Source organism: Thermobia domestica, chromosome 12, assembly GCF_964235325.1.
Source record: "Thermobia domestica chromosome 12, izTheDome1.hap1.1, whole genome shotgun sequence".
In the NCBI taxonomy this organism is placed as follows: domain Eukaryota; kingdom Metazoa; phylum Arthropoda; class Insecta; order Zygentoma; family Lepismatidae; genus Thermobia; species Thermobia domestica.
In genome coordinates this window covers 56,067,608-56,082,451 of record NC_137465.1, presented here as the reverse complement: position 1 = coordinate 56,082,451, position 14,844 = coordinate 56,067,608, and the positions used below count along the sequence as shown (strand labels likewise).

The following is a 14,844-nucleotide window of genomic DNA, read 5'->3' as shown; positions in this document are numbered from 1 at the left end:
AGCAGCTCTTGACTTGTTTCACTAGTAGTCGAGATTTAAGGATTCAGTAGCGTCGAAAGGAAAATATTGATTTTGAAACTCTATTTGACTCTCTTGACAGTGTGGAACACTTGGGAAGAAGAATATATTGAGAATAAACAATCTTTTGGAACAAAAGTAAGTAAATTTAACTTTAAAGTATGTTATTTGCAACTGAGAAAGCAGAATTTGGTTCCAAAATATTACGTAGTTTGTAGTGTAAAATGTTAGATATTAGTTGCCTTATAGTCTTGATAACTGTTATTGCACAGTTTATAACATAAATGATTGAAAATATAAAACACATCTTTCAGTTAATAACTCTCCCTATATACACATGGTAGACAAATTATCATGATCATCTGCTATAACGGATTTAGACAGAAATTCACAACAGTGTTGCCAACCAAATATAAGTTTATATTTTCTCAAATAGTACTACGTCAGTTTATTACATATTTCAAACCAACATGTGAAATGTAAACTTAAAATACCACTTTTATTAATCAGTATTGCAAGCTAAAAATATTATGGTATCACAAACATCCTAAGTTTGGAAGCCTCTAAGGCAGACACAGCACAACAGAGATGCACAGGATAATGTACATCGAAAGAACTGTAGCGCTGAATACCATGGTCATGGTATGACGTTTTGTATGAATAGAAACGAAGTTAAAAGGGTTGAAATTTTGAATTTTTTGAAAGTCCTTTGTTCGGGCCGATCGCCCTTCCTTGAAGTTCTGGTCCTTAAATAGTATTTTTTCCCTCCTGCAGAGGGCTCCGGGGTTCACTTTTGTCAACCCTCGGAATTTCTTTCTTTTGGGGCGGACAAGTATGTTTTTAAAAAAGAGCCGTTAGACCAGTTGTTTTTGTGTGTGTGCGTCCCTATGATGTGAACGTGTGGTCGTCGTCGTGCCTACAGTGTTTAGTGGACAATACCGCTTCCATAGTTTGAATTTAATGTGTTCCTACAGTTAATTAATTGTTTGATCCAGTTATTAATAAATAATATATATTCAGTTACAGAACCTTCTAATTTTAATATATGTGCATAGCAAAATACCTTTGCTTGGTTCGTACATATTTTATGGTCCTCCGGGCCGGATCAGTGTAGGACACAGTCATTACAGACAGAGTGTGAGCGATTTCAATTAAAACATTTTGTGTCGTGCGAACAAATAACTATGGAAGCTCTAGCAATCAAAAAACGGACTCTCAAATCGTAAATCACGCGGGAGGAGAAAGCGATCGCTGCTTTATCGGCAACAGAAACCAGCTTCATTGCGTTTCACCAGATAAGGATCAGTGACCTTCAACGGGATTGTTCGAAGCTTCTGGATGAAATTGCAACCATTTCAAATGATGAGCAGTTTCAAAAAGAAGAAGAAGAGCTAGCGGAGATGGACAATCGATTACTGAAGATTTATGTGGTGCTAAGGGATTTACAAGTTGTGGAAAACAATTCCGTTTCTTCTTCAGAAACAAAGCAAAATAGTGAGGTGAAATTGCCAAAAATACAGTTACCAACATTTACAGGCAATTTGTTCGAGTGGCTTTCCTTCCACGATTTGTTCGTGGCCTCAGTGCACAGCAACGATAAATTATCTGGTGCTCAAAAACTGCAATATCTAAAAACATCCCTGAAGGGGGAGCCAGCCCAACTCCTTCAGGCGATGCAAATTACGAACAGTAATTACAAAGAAGCATGGGACATTCTGAACGCGCGGTATCACAATAAACGTGAAATTGTGAACTCAATTCTCAAACGCTTAATTACGCAACCACCCATCCAGCAAGAATCGGCAACGTCGTTGCGCAAATTAATTGACACAACGACGGAGTGTACTCGATCGCTGAAAGTGCTTGAGCAACCAGTGGAGCACTGGGACGTGATTTTAGTTTATCACACCGCGGATAAACTAGACAGTGAGACGCGAAGACAGTGGGAACTTTCGTTAAATTCCAGTGAACAGCCATCGTTCGACAAGCTGGCGGCATTTCTGGACAACAGAGCCCGCGCTCTGGCTGTTTCAACCAATGGGAAGACTCGACACTCCGCAAACAGTAATACAGTGAAAAACCGCGAAAAGAGGCTTGCATCTTCTCATGTGACAACTGCACAACGGACTCAAAGTTTGTGTGAACTATGTAATTCAAACCATCCACTATATAGGTGTTCCGAGTTCGTCAAACGTTCAGTGGCGGAGCGTATCGCGCTCGTGAAAGAAAAGAACTTGTGTTTCAATTGTATGCGCAAGTCTTGTCGGAAGGACAATTGTTCATCCGTAAATTGCCGCAAGTGTGACAAAAAGCACAATACAATGTTACATTTCGAACGAGATGATGCCTTACCAGAGCATGATTCTAGTGTCACGTCACATTTTGCTTCCGAAGCAAGTGTGCCGCATGTCCTGTTGTGTACAGCGATTGTGAAAATAAAGGGAAAAAGCAGTGTGTCATATCCCTTCAGAGCTCTGCTAAACTGTGCGTCAGAGACTAGTTTTGTAACCGAAAAGTGCGTGCAAAAGCTCGGACTACAAAAAATAAAATCCAGTGTGGTGATCTCGGGCATAACGGGAGCAGGAGTAGGATCTGCAAAAGCGATGGTGGACTTGCAGTTTCAGCCGTTTAGTCAGATGAACGAAACGTTCGAAACAAGAGCGATTGTAGTGACGAAGGTAACATCTGATCTCCCAAAGCAACCCTGTGCCAGTGCTTCACATTGGCCACATTTGAAAGGGTTAAAGCTAGCGGACCCCACTTACAATATAGTAGGCCCCATTGACGTGCTTCTTGGAGCGGATGTATTTCCATTATTAATGCTCAGTGGAAAGCGTGTTGGGCCACCGGGTACACCCGTAGCTCTAGAGACTGTTCTTGGTTGGGTGCTTTCTGGTAGCGTAGGTACCACAAGTGGAGCCGTAACAGTGGCGGCATATCGTGCGTCATGTGAAGTGGACACAACCCTTCGTAAGTTTTGGGAGCTAGAAGAAGTTACTCCCAAAAAATACTTGTCCGAAGAAGAGAAGAACTGTGAAAGGCATTTTGCAGATACTCACTACCGTGACGAATATGGCCGTTATGTAGTGAGATTACCATTCAAGGAGAATGCATCGCCCTTGGGAAAATCACGTGACATTGCAGTCAGAAGATTGTTACATTGTGAACGCAAGTTAGCAAAACAACCTCAACTTCAGGAACAATATCGTGCGTTCATGGAAGAATATCTGAGGTTGGGGCACATGGAGCTTGTGGCGCCTGAGAAGAGCTGTTACCTCCCCACCACGCAGTTCTAAAACCCACGAGTTCAACAACAAAATTACGAGTGGTCTTTGATGGCAATTCGAAGACAACATCCGGGGTTTCTCTCAATGAACGGCTAATGGTGGGCCCGAAGCTAGAAGACAACGTTTTCCCACTTTTGGTGCGATTTCGTGGACATCAAGTGGCCTTATGTGCGGACATTGCCAAAATGTATCGGGCAGTGATAGTAAATAGAAAAGATGTTGACTTCCAAAGAATTGTGTGTCGCAATTCCGCGAACTCTCCTATGGAAGACTACCGATTATTAACGGTGACATACGGAACTGCCTCAGCTAGTTTTTTAGCTACTAGATGCCTCCAACAGATAGTAGCAGACGAAGGTGAAAACTATCCCTTGGCAGCAAGTATACTAGTGAGGGACTTCTTTATGGATGATTTTCTGGGTGGTTGTGAAACTGTGCGCGAAGCGATCGAACTCCAACAACAGCTAATTCAGTTGCTGGAAAAAGCAGGCTTCGAATTGCGAAAATGGGCATCCAGTGAGCCGGAAGTGCTAGAAGCAGTACCGTCTCATTTGCGCGAAGTGTCTGTGCCGTTCAAGTTCAACGATGACAACACCATCAAGACCCTCGGAGTGCAGTGGTCCCCAGTCAGTGACGAGTTTGGGTTCATTGTTTCTCCCCCCTTACAGCGTGACTTGTGGACCAAGCGCATGATATCATCTGAGATTGCCAAAATCTTCGATCCACTTGGTTTCCTTTCACCGGTAACCATCAAGGCGAAGGTGCTTCTGCAGTCGTTGTGGAGGGAAAACTTGGGATGGGATGAAAACCTCCCTAGTTCAATGTGCGCGGAGTGGAAATATTGCAAGGAACTGTCCCTATTAGACGAAGCAAAGGTTGAGAGGTGCATCATACCTCCCAACGCTAAAAAATGTCAAGTAATTGGCTTTTCAGATGCTAGCGAGCGGGCTTATGCTGCAGTGGCGTATTTGCGGGCCGAGCTTTCAAACGGAACGGTCAGTGTGCAGCTAATTGCTGCAAAAACAAAGGTGGCTCCAATTAAAACTGTTTCTCTCCCTCGATTGGAGTTGTGCGCTGCATTATTGCTGGCGAAGTTGCTCAACGCAATCTCAAACGCCCTTGTATTTGAGGTGCAAGAGGTAAAAACATTTACCGATTCACAGGTTGTGTTAGCATGGATTACTTCTTCCACTGACAAATAGAAAACATTTGTGGTGAATCGTGTCGCGGAAATCCAAGAAACAGCTCGTGCAGCGGAATGGTGTTTTGTAGACGGCTTGCTAAACCCTACTGATTGTGCCTCCAGGGGTGTGAACCCTAGTGAATTATTGTGTCATTCATTGTGGTGGAACGGTCCCAACTGGTTGTATGATGCAGTGTTGCCAACGGCTGCAGGACCACCCCTCATATCTGACAAGGTGACGGAAGAAAGAAAAAAGTGTGTCAGTGCTATGTGTGCAGCTACAGTGGATGATATCACTAGCCGTTATTCATCTCTGCTCAAAGTGAAACGCGTTGTAAGCTGGTGTCGTCGCTTTGTCTACAACAGCAGAAGCCAAAGGTTTGGACCCGACGTGATAATCTCAAAGAAGGAGACTTGGTGCTATTAAAGGAACCTCACCTCCCCCTTCTACAGTGGAGGCTAGGTCGTGTCAAGGACATCCATAGTGCTAGTGATGGACTTGTGCGAACTGTCACCGTAAAAACAGCTGCTGGGGATTTAAGGTGCCCCATTGTGAAGCTCTCTCGTTTACCGTTCGATGCAAATAGATAGATATACTCGTGCATTCAAATATCAACTTTCATATCGTGTTTGATACTCTTATTCATATTTCGTGTTTTGATTTTCATTGTTTTTCTTTTTTTCATGTTGTGCTTATATTATTTCTCTCATATTTAGTGTCTCGCTTTTCTTTACTTATTTATTTTATATATACATATTGGTGTTGTTTTCTATTTTGTTGCATCATATCTCATTATAGTATTCATGTTCTTGAAACGCGAGCATTTCAAGGTGGGGGCTATGTTCGGGCCGATCGCCCTTCCTTGAAGTTCTGGTCCTTAAATAGTATTTTTTCCCTCCTGCAGAGGGCTCCGGGGTTCACTTTTGTCAACCCTCGGAATTTCTTTCTTTTGGGCGGACAAGTGTGTTTTTAAAAAAGAGCCGTTAGACCAGTTGCTTTTGTGTGTGTGAGTCCCTATGATGTGAACGTGTGGTCGTCGTCGTGCCTACAGTGTTTAGTGGACAATACCGCTTCCATAGTTTGAATTTAATGTGTTCCTACAGTTAATTAATTGTTTGATCCAGTTATTAATAAATAATATATATTCAGTTACAGAACCTTCTAATTTTAATATATGTGCATAGCAAAATACCTTTGCTTGGTTCGTACATCCTTATTTTTTTAAAAAAATCTTAGGTAAATATTATATCTAGTTACATATGTGGTTTGCAATGAACGTACAGATTATTTTACCGTTTACAGCACTTCGATATCTCAAACCGTGCCGGAGATATAATAAACATTTATAAAATTGTCAACACTGTTCAAAATGGCGTAGCTAGCTAGCGCGAGCTAGCCACCAGAACAACGTACAAAGCTTGTAAAAAGAAGATTCTCAAGTCCTACCAGTTGGAAACTTAAAGCTTGGTCAGTACAGGATCTGAGACGTAAGATACCACAAAGGAACGATTTTTGGAATTTCGAAGTGGAAGCAAAGAATACGGGTGAAAATTATCTTATAAAAACGTGTACATTTTCGGACTCTACTAAACTCCAGTCATCTAATTTGGTATTTCAACAACTCATTAAAAATAAAAATAAGTTTTAGTTTCTTTATATACAATGTATTATCTCCCTATGAACTTTCAAAAAATAAAACCATCCTTCATCGTCCCCAAAGTGAGTGTGTATGTTAAGACATAAAACGATATAACATCAATTATAATGTACAAATTTGACCTTATTCTTGAAATAGCACAGAACCAATACAAGACTATAAATTCCCTAGGGAAAAAACACCCCCTATAAAATTTCTGATATAAAAACATCTTACAGACAGTCAGTGTGTCTGTAACGAGACAGCAGGGTATAATATCAATTTATAAACTAACATTAGATTTTGTCTTTGAAATAACCAAGAACGGACAAGGGGGTATAAATTCCCTAAGAAAATATTACTCCCTCTCAAATTTTCGGATACAAAGTAATCTGGGCCAAAGTGAGTGCGTCCGTTAAGATACACATTTATTATGTAACATTGCAATTGGTCTTGATGTAACCAAACTCTACCGGGGTATAAATTTCCTAGAGAAATAATACCTCTTATCAAATCTTCGGATATTAAGTCACCTTGACCAAAGTGAGTGCCCCCGTTAACAGACAACATGGAATGATAGCAATTTTGAATGTAACATTTGAGCTTGTCTTTGAAGTAACCAGAAACCGACAGAAGGAATAATTTCCTAGGAAATTTTTACCCCCTACCAAATCTTCGGATTTTATGCCATCTTGCCCGAACTGACTCTCTGTTAAGAGATACTACAGAGTGGTATCAATTTATAATGTAATACCTGAGCTTTTCTTTGAAGTGACCAATAACCGACAGGGGATAATAATTTCCTAGGAAATTTTTACCCTCCTACTAAATCTTCGGATTTAAAACTATCTTGCCCAAAGTGACTCTGTCTGCTACGAGATTTTACGAAGTGGTATCAATTTATAATGTAACATTTGAGCTTGTCTTTGAAGTAACCAATAACCGACAGAGGGTAATAATTTCCTAGGAAGTTTTAACCCCTACCAGATCTTCAGATTTTATGCCATCTTCCCCAAACTGACTGTCTGTTAAGAGATACTACAGAGTGGTATTGATTTATAATGTAACATTTGAGCTTGTCTTTCAAGTAACCAATAATCGATAGGGGGTAATAATGTCCTAGGATATTTTTAACACCCCTACAGTCACTTTCGGCAAGATGGTTTTAAATCCGAAGATTTGGTAGGGGTAAAAATTTCCTAGGAAATTATTACCTCTCTGTCGGTTATTGGTTACTTCAAAGACAAGCTCAAATGTTACATTATAAATTGATACTACTCTGTAGTATCTCTTAACAGTCACAGTCACTTTGGGCAAGATAGCTTTAAATACGACGATTTGGTAGGGGTAAAAATTTCCTAGGAAATTATTACCCCCTGTCGGTTATTGGTTACTTCAAAGACAACCTCAAATGTTACATTATAAATTGATACTACTCTGTAGTATCTCCTAACAGACAGAGTCAGTATGTGCAAGATGACTTTAAATCTGAAGATTTGGTAGAAGGTTAAAAATATCCTAGGAAATTATTACCCCTTGTCGGTTATTAGTTACTTCGAAAACAAGCTCAAATGTTACATTATAAATTGATACCACTCCGTTATATCTCTTAACAAATGTAGTCACTTTGGGCAAGATGGCTTTAAATCCGAAGACTTGGTAGGGGTAAAAATTTCCTAGGAAATTATTACCCCCTGTCGGTTATTGGTTACTTCGAAAACAATCTCAAATGTTACATTATAAGTTGATACCACTCCGTAATGTGTCTTAACAGACACAGTCACTTTGGGAAAGATGGCTTTAAATCCGAAGATTTGGTAGGGGGTAAAAATTTCCTAGGAAATTATTCCTTCTGTCGGTTTCTGGTTACTTCAAAGACAAGCTCAAATGTTACATTATAAATTGCTATCATTCCATGTTATCTGTTAACGAAGGCACTCACTTTGGTCAAGGTGATTTTGTATCCGAACCCCGGTAGGGTTTGGTTACATCAAGACCAATTGCAATGTTACATAATAAATGTATATCTGAACAGACGCACTCACTTTTGCCCAGATTGCTTTGTATCCGAAAATTTGAGAGGGGGTAATATTTTCTTATCGAATTTATATCCCCTTATCCGTTCTTGGTTATTTCAAAGACAAAATCTAATGTTAGTTTATAAATTGATATTATACCCTGCTGTCTCGTTACAGACACACTGACTGTCTGTAAGATGTTTTTATATCAGAAATTTTATAGGGGGTGTTTTTTCCCTAGGGAATTTATAGTCTTGTATTGGTTCTGTGCTATTTCAAGAATAATGTCAAATTTGTACATTATTAATTGATGTTATATCGTTTTATGTCTTAACATATGCACTTCCTTTGGGGACGGTGAAGGATGGTTTTATTTTTGGAAAGTTCATAGGGAGATAATACATTATATATAAAGAAGCTAAAACTTATTTTTATTTTTAATGAGTTGTTGAAATACCAAATTAGATGACTGGAGTTTAGTAGAGTCCGAAAATGTACACGTTTTTATAAGATAATTTTCACCCGTATTCTTTGCTTCCACTTCGAAATTCCAAAAATCGTTTCTTTGTGGTATCTTACGTCTCAGATCCTGTACTACAGATCCTTTCGTCCACACCCGATACAATTGGATAATAATGGATAGCGAGCAATGGATAATAATCTACTTCTATCTCTCGTTCTCAATTTTTATCTTACTGAATATGACTACCTTCCTTTCCATTGCAAGGTAAACTCAGTGCACGTGTTCTTAATGTATGACCACGTAATCATATGCGTCTTAATAATGGAAACAATAATTTTAGGTTTAGAGTGTTTGTTTTCAGACTTGCAATTGAGCTTTTCATCTAGTTATTCAAAGGAAGATAGAGTTGCTAATAAACTGAATTTATTACTTTCCCACTTTGTGTTCCATGCATGTGGATGAATATGTTACAAAGAACCAGCAAACAAGATTATTAGACATGTTTTAGTTCTTTTAACATGCAATCTGAATACAATGCAAAATATTCACTTTTTGAAAAGGAAACTGCAAACACTTTCAAGATTCATTGATTGTCTCTATCCTCTTTCATCGCCGGAGATACACAGGAGGGAATCTATAGTTTGTAGTTGAATCTGTATTACTTTGATACAATTATACACCTACCGGCCATCGAACCGATAACCACAAACCCACAGGCAGTTCAGACCTGCTTCAAGATATCTCTAAATTCATAAACAGATATTACATAAGAGGACAAGGAAGTAATTCATTTGTCCACCATTTATATATATATTTATCATGGTTTTATGACAACTAAGGTCTATTAGCTCACACATACAAATACCAACACTAGTATATGTCATTTCAATATTCAGTATGACTTTATCCTGAAGGTTTTTACTACTTTCTGTACAAACGCGACACAATTTTAAAGGAAATTTCTGTTCTAAAAAGTACGTTATGAAAAAATCAACTTCTGAACGTAAGCAAAAGATTTTATATGAGTGTTCTCAGCCCCAAAGAATAATTCAATGCTTGTAAATTATGGCCTATTTAGTAACAACACAGTCCTTAGTAGTAAAACACTATGCCGGTTAATTAAAAGAAACTTACCAATGTATATCCCAAAGGCTGCCTCAATGCTGGTCAAGTTGAAATTATTTCATGAACAGTTTTGCCCTCTTGCTTGCATCGAACTTTCAACGTTTTCTTCCAGTGATCAGGTACTTCCTGCCAGGGCTCGACACTATGCTTTAGCCACGCTAAGCTGTTTTCAATATCTATGTCACATTCTGAAAGAGAAGAATAAACTTACCAAACAGATCTGTATTACATTAAAAACTTAGTAAATAAATTCCTATATTTTTCAAATATCAGTTAAAATGATTCTATATTTTCATAAGTCCTCTGTACAAGTGTTTATATCCATATGTAATATATAATAAAGAAAGAAATAAAGAAATATATTTACAAAAAAAAAAAACTGTCCTGAAACTGTTCCAGTGAAGCTGAACTTGAAAATTGCCTTCAAATGCTAATCTATATTTCCGGCATAAATATCGAATACCTTTCATCAGAATGGTTTAATTCTTCAAATATGTAGAACTGATGTAAATTACATGTTCTAGCTTAGTACTTCAATGGTATAACGTAATAGTGGTACTATGTAATGACTATCTAAGACGAAGAAAGTCGCAAAATATTTAGAAATAAATGCTACTTATGATTTCTTATCAACAAATAACTCTTGCAATGAAGGATTTGAAGATTAAGCATACAAAATTTGGACTTCTTCAGTCTTGTAAATAGAAACACACAGAATCTAAGTATTAATTAATATAGTGCACTATTTAATCCTTAATAGATTAGTTGGTTGCTTAACTGAAGAGTAGGTGAATCATTTCTCGACTGTAGTTGTATGTTGAAAACAGTAACAATATCTACACAGTGCCATTATTACCTTATACTATTGAAATACTCTTAGTCTGGTCTGTTAAGGATAGGATCGTGACAAACCGGACACAAGTATGAAACTTGGCAAACTGAAAGTACTTCGGTATTCAATTCGTTTTAGGGTCGGGTGCCAAAATTTTCTGGCCGCCATTTTGAAACATGCCGCCATATTGGATTTTATGTGATGTTCTCTTAAAAGATCATTATCTCGGTAACTAATGATCCGATTTTGATGATTCTTTTTCTAAATTATGTTAAGCCCGAATACAATCGATTATAACAGTAATGAAGACAAGAAAATATGATAAAAACGAGAAAATTATAAATATTTAAGATTTTATGAAACATATTTATATGAATGATTTTTGCTCCAAAATGGTCCATTTTATGGAAGCATGTACTCTATAATAGGGATGGCCACATTTTCCGAAAAAACGGAAAACGGGAAATATTTTTTCCGGACACTGGAAAATTGAAAACGGAAAACGGAAAATTTTCCGGAAAATCGGAACGCGGAAAATTTTCCGGAAAAACGGAAGGCGAAAAATTTTCTGGAAAATGAAAATGTTCACTTGGAATAGTGACATTGGTCGTCTTACATTAAAAAATATAACAAAAATGCTACGCGAAAACAAGTAAATGAGGCAATGCTCTTCACCATCTAGTGCTATAGAAACGCAATTCAAACTTAACAGTGGACAGGAGAGGAAAGGTCGAGTAAATCAGCGACGAAACATTCTTTCCTGCTACATCTATTTGTACATTTGCTTAATCATGTACTTTTTTTGTTTCGCTCAATAATGGTGAATCTGACCTTTACGATATTAAATGGTAAAGTGTTTATCAGTGAGGAAATTGAAGCACTTCGAGGCGGGGGAAAATTAGTGTGTGCCTAAAATATACTTGTACTAAGAGAGTATTCTTGCAAGTGTTAATTTCTGAACGCTTTCCAAAAGAAACTTCTATTCACAGGAAAATACCCCTGTACAATATGGAAAAGGTTATGGTTTCTCAGTTCACAGTATTTTTCTCACAAAAGACTTGAAAATCAGTTTTTCATAGTGTATAAAGGTGCTCGAGTACTCTTTGAGAGAGCATCTCCATAAAGTATGCTCATAATTGTAATTTGTGTAATCACTAAAACGCCACGTTAAATTTAAGTTACCACCTTAAAACCAATCTGAAATCGGGTTTATTTCCTGTTGGTCTCCAGAACTTTTTCGTGGTAAATCATCCGCAGCGTAATGATGTGCATCCTTCAGCCAAGAAATAACTACAGTAGCTCATCTACTTTGAGCTTGTCTAGCGGTGAGCCATTAACATTGATGAACAACAAGTTAGACAATGTTCGAGCACTTAGTCTATTTCTAATATCAGTCATCTGTAAATTCATAAGGGAAAATCCCAGTTCGCACTCTGTCGTGGAAATTGATAATACATCTACCCGATTCTGCAACTCCTCATCGACAATCTGCTTGTTAGACTTAAGTCTGATAACGATTTTTCTTGATCAGTTTTGAAATACTCAGCAAGAAGTATCATCTCTCTATCACCATACAACATATTTTACATATCGACCACGTCAGTTGGCAATGCCGACTCATGGAGAACAGAAACTTCATCTACCACACCTTCGATAGGGAATCTTGTGCATAAATTATCAATTAAAGCCTGATAAACTGATGATTTCTTATTTGTTTATATATTTAATTTTTGTAATTACACATGAAAGTTTGATGCCATTACCAAGTTTCCTCCCCCGTCTAGAAAGCGAAAGGGAACGAGGTTCCTGGAAATTGTTCAGAGGTGAATGGGAATTTCCCTCTTTCTTCCTTTTCAATTACCACACTGCTGTTTGCCATGGACCTAATTACGACTAATTTCAATCAAATTATCATAGTATAATTATTTCCTTGATGAATTATCGATACTTTTCAGTGGAAAAAAAGGATGAAATTTGAAAGTCCCAAACCAAGGTAAAGGAAAGAAAAGAGTAAAATTTTCCATCTAATTATGTGTACAATCCAAACTTAAACTTTCCATGTAATTAAGCTTACAGTACAAATTTTATGTCTATTTTTTCTCACAACTTTGTGGGTTGATTGCCCTGTGCTGTAAGCGCTCCATATAATAAACATAAGCTTCAACAATTATTATAGTAGAAAGCAATGGATATATGAAGCAAAGCACTGTATTTTTGTTGCTGATTTTTTCTTAACTGATATCGATCGTTTTCGATCATTTTTACAAACCAACTCACTATCAATTTTCCATATATAGAAAGTGCCCTCTCCACAAAGGAGAATTAAAAAAAATGCTAGGACACATTCTGTTTATTTTCAATAAAGAGCTATTACACTGAATTTCAGCTCCGTAAGTTTAACGGCTTGCAAGATACTCATTTTCTTTTCGCACAAGTTCGGATCCTCACTACCTCCTTAGGATATTATGTATTATAATGAAAGCAATATAACATCTCAGTTTGAATTAAGGCCTAATTATATACCAAATGTCATTTCATTTGACTTTGCAATTTGACCGTGATAATCAGGCACACATAGTTACATTCAATTTTTATGTACCGTACTCATTTATATATTACAGTGATTCAAAAATGTATTTTTTCCAGTAGTTAACTCCTCTAAAAACTCACAGGTCTCGAAAGCCAAGTAGTATTATAAACCTTATTGCTATTATTACAATTACAAATATCAATATCCAAAAGTGCCTGAAGTTCCTTTTTCACTTAGTTAGGTAAACTCACCTCAGGCAAGTAGACAGAAACAAATGGAAAAGGAAGGGAAATGAAGTCTTGAAAGTAAAACGGAGACAAATTTACCAGTCTTCAGAAGATACTGTCTACAATGCAGTGAGCAGATAGGGTCGGTAGATCATACTGAGTCGGTGGGTCGTAGTGGGTCATGGTGGGTGGTGGGTCGCAGTAGGTCACGGTGGGTGGTGGGTTGCAGTGGGTCATGATGGGTAGTGAGTCGCAGTGGGTCACGGTGGGTGGTGGGTCACGGTGGGTGGTGGGTCACATGCTGTTGACCCACAGACCCACTCAGAAAACTTGACCCACTTGACCCAGCGACCCACTGACCCACTCCATCTCTGCATCCGACTTGTGCCATAGATTTTTTAACCCTAAGATAAATTCAATTCTACTGATGTAATTCAATTTTATACTTTACTCTAGTGTTACCCCCATCTTGCAACTATAAGCGTCACGAATTCCAAATACCGGTACTATTGAGTGCAAATACCATAGTATGTAGCACTACTTGAAACTAGCGCCAGCTATTCATATAATGATCTATTCCACATAATTCTCTTCGTAACTTTTTCCGCTAATTTCTCTTAAACTGAAGGACGATTCCACCTAGTCATCGATACATCAATTCAGTTCTCAATGCTGACTTATTGTCTATGTTTCTGTATGCATTTGAAAGTTTTACTTATTATTAGAGCAACTCAAAAACATACAAAGCATAAAAAGGATAATAGCTATTTACACATATGGTTGGTACCTTGAACACGGTTGTTTCTGTCTAAGGGTCCAGAAGAAACTAATTTTAAAAGCGTAATTTTAGAAAATAAAGCATAAAGCATAATTTAAAAGATATAGGACAATTCTTTAAAAAAATCTCTTTAACTTCAAGTTTAATATACTGTATTAATATTTTTAAGAAACAATATTTACAATGCAAAATCATTGAGAACATAACAATGCAACAATGAAAAGCTTATTTTTATTTCTGTAAACTTTTTGGTCTAATCTTTTGACGTGGAGAAAAGAATAAAGGACAAGAAGAAGAAAACTTCCACCAACAATGAATAGTACACAAGAACTCCACACTATATTGTTATGTGTACCTCTTGAAGTTGAGCACTTTCTGTACTTTTTGGTGGCATCTTTTACTTTCTCTTTCTGTATATATGCACTTCTAAGGCGCACATAAGTGATTTTTTTTAAAAAAAAAAAAAAAGAAAAGAAAGAAAGAAACTGACTCGAGTAAAGCCTCTCTTTACAGTGCATTAGGTAGAAAGTTCATTAAATATGAAAGAAACTGGTTGCATAAAATATTAATAAATAGATCAAGATATTTAGAATATTTAATGTATAGTAAATATTATACGTTATACACGATTAATGTAAAACAATGATTGAAATTAATAATAAAGCATAGTTTGGAAAAAAAAATAAAGCATAATGTGGGTTGCTCTATTTATTATTCTACATTCATATTTTGTTACTAAATTGTGA

General features: G+C 37.2%; 2 protein-coding genes across 2 annotated transcripts; both read left to right on the top strand.

The window, feature by feature from the left end:
• The first annotated feature begins 1,418 nt into the window (after positions 1 to 1,418).
• LOC145665963 (uncharacterized) lies at positions 1,419 to 3,314 on the top strand. Its single transcript, XM_081733069.1, has one exon. The coding sequence runs from the start codon at positions 1,419 to 1,421 to the stop codon at positions 3,312 to 3,314; it is 1,896 nt and encodes a 631-aa protein (XP_081589195.1).
• Positions 3,315 to 3,400: 86 nt separating this feature from the next.
• LOC145665962 (uncharacterized) lies at positions 3,401 to 4,507 on the top strand. Its single transcript, XM_081733068.1, has one exon. It carries the CDS (start codon positions 3,401 to 3,403, stop codon positions 4,505 to 4,507), a length of 1,107 nt encoding a protein of 368 aa, XP_081589194.1.
• The last annotated feature ends 10,337 nt before the right edge of the window (positions 4,508 to 14,844 follow it).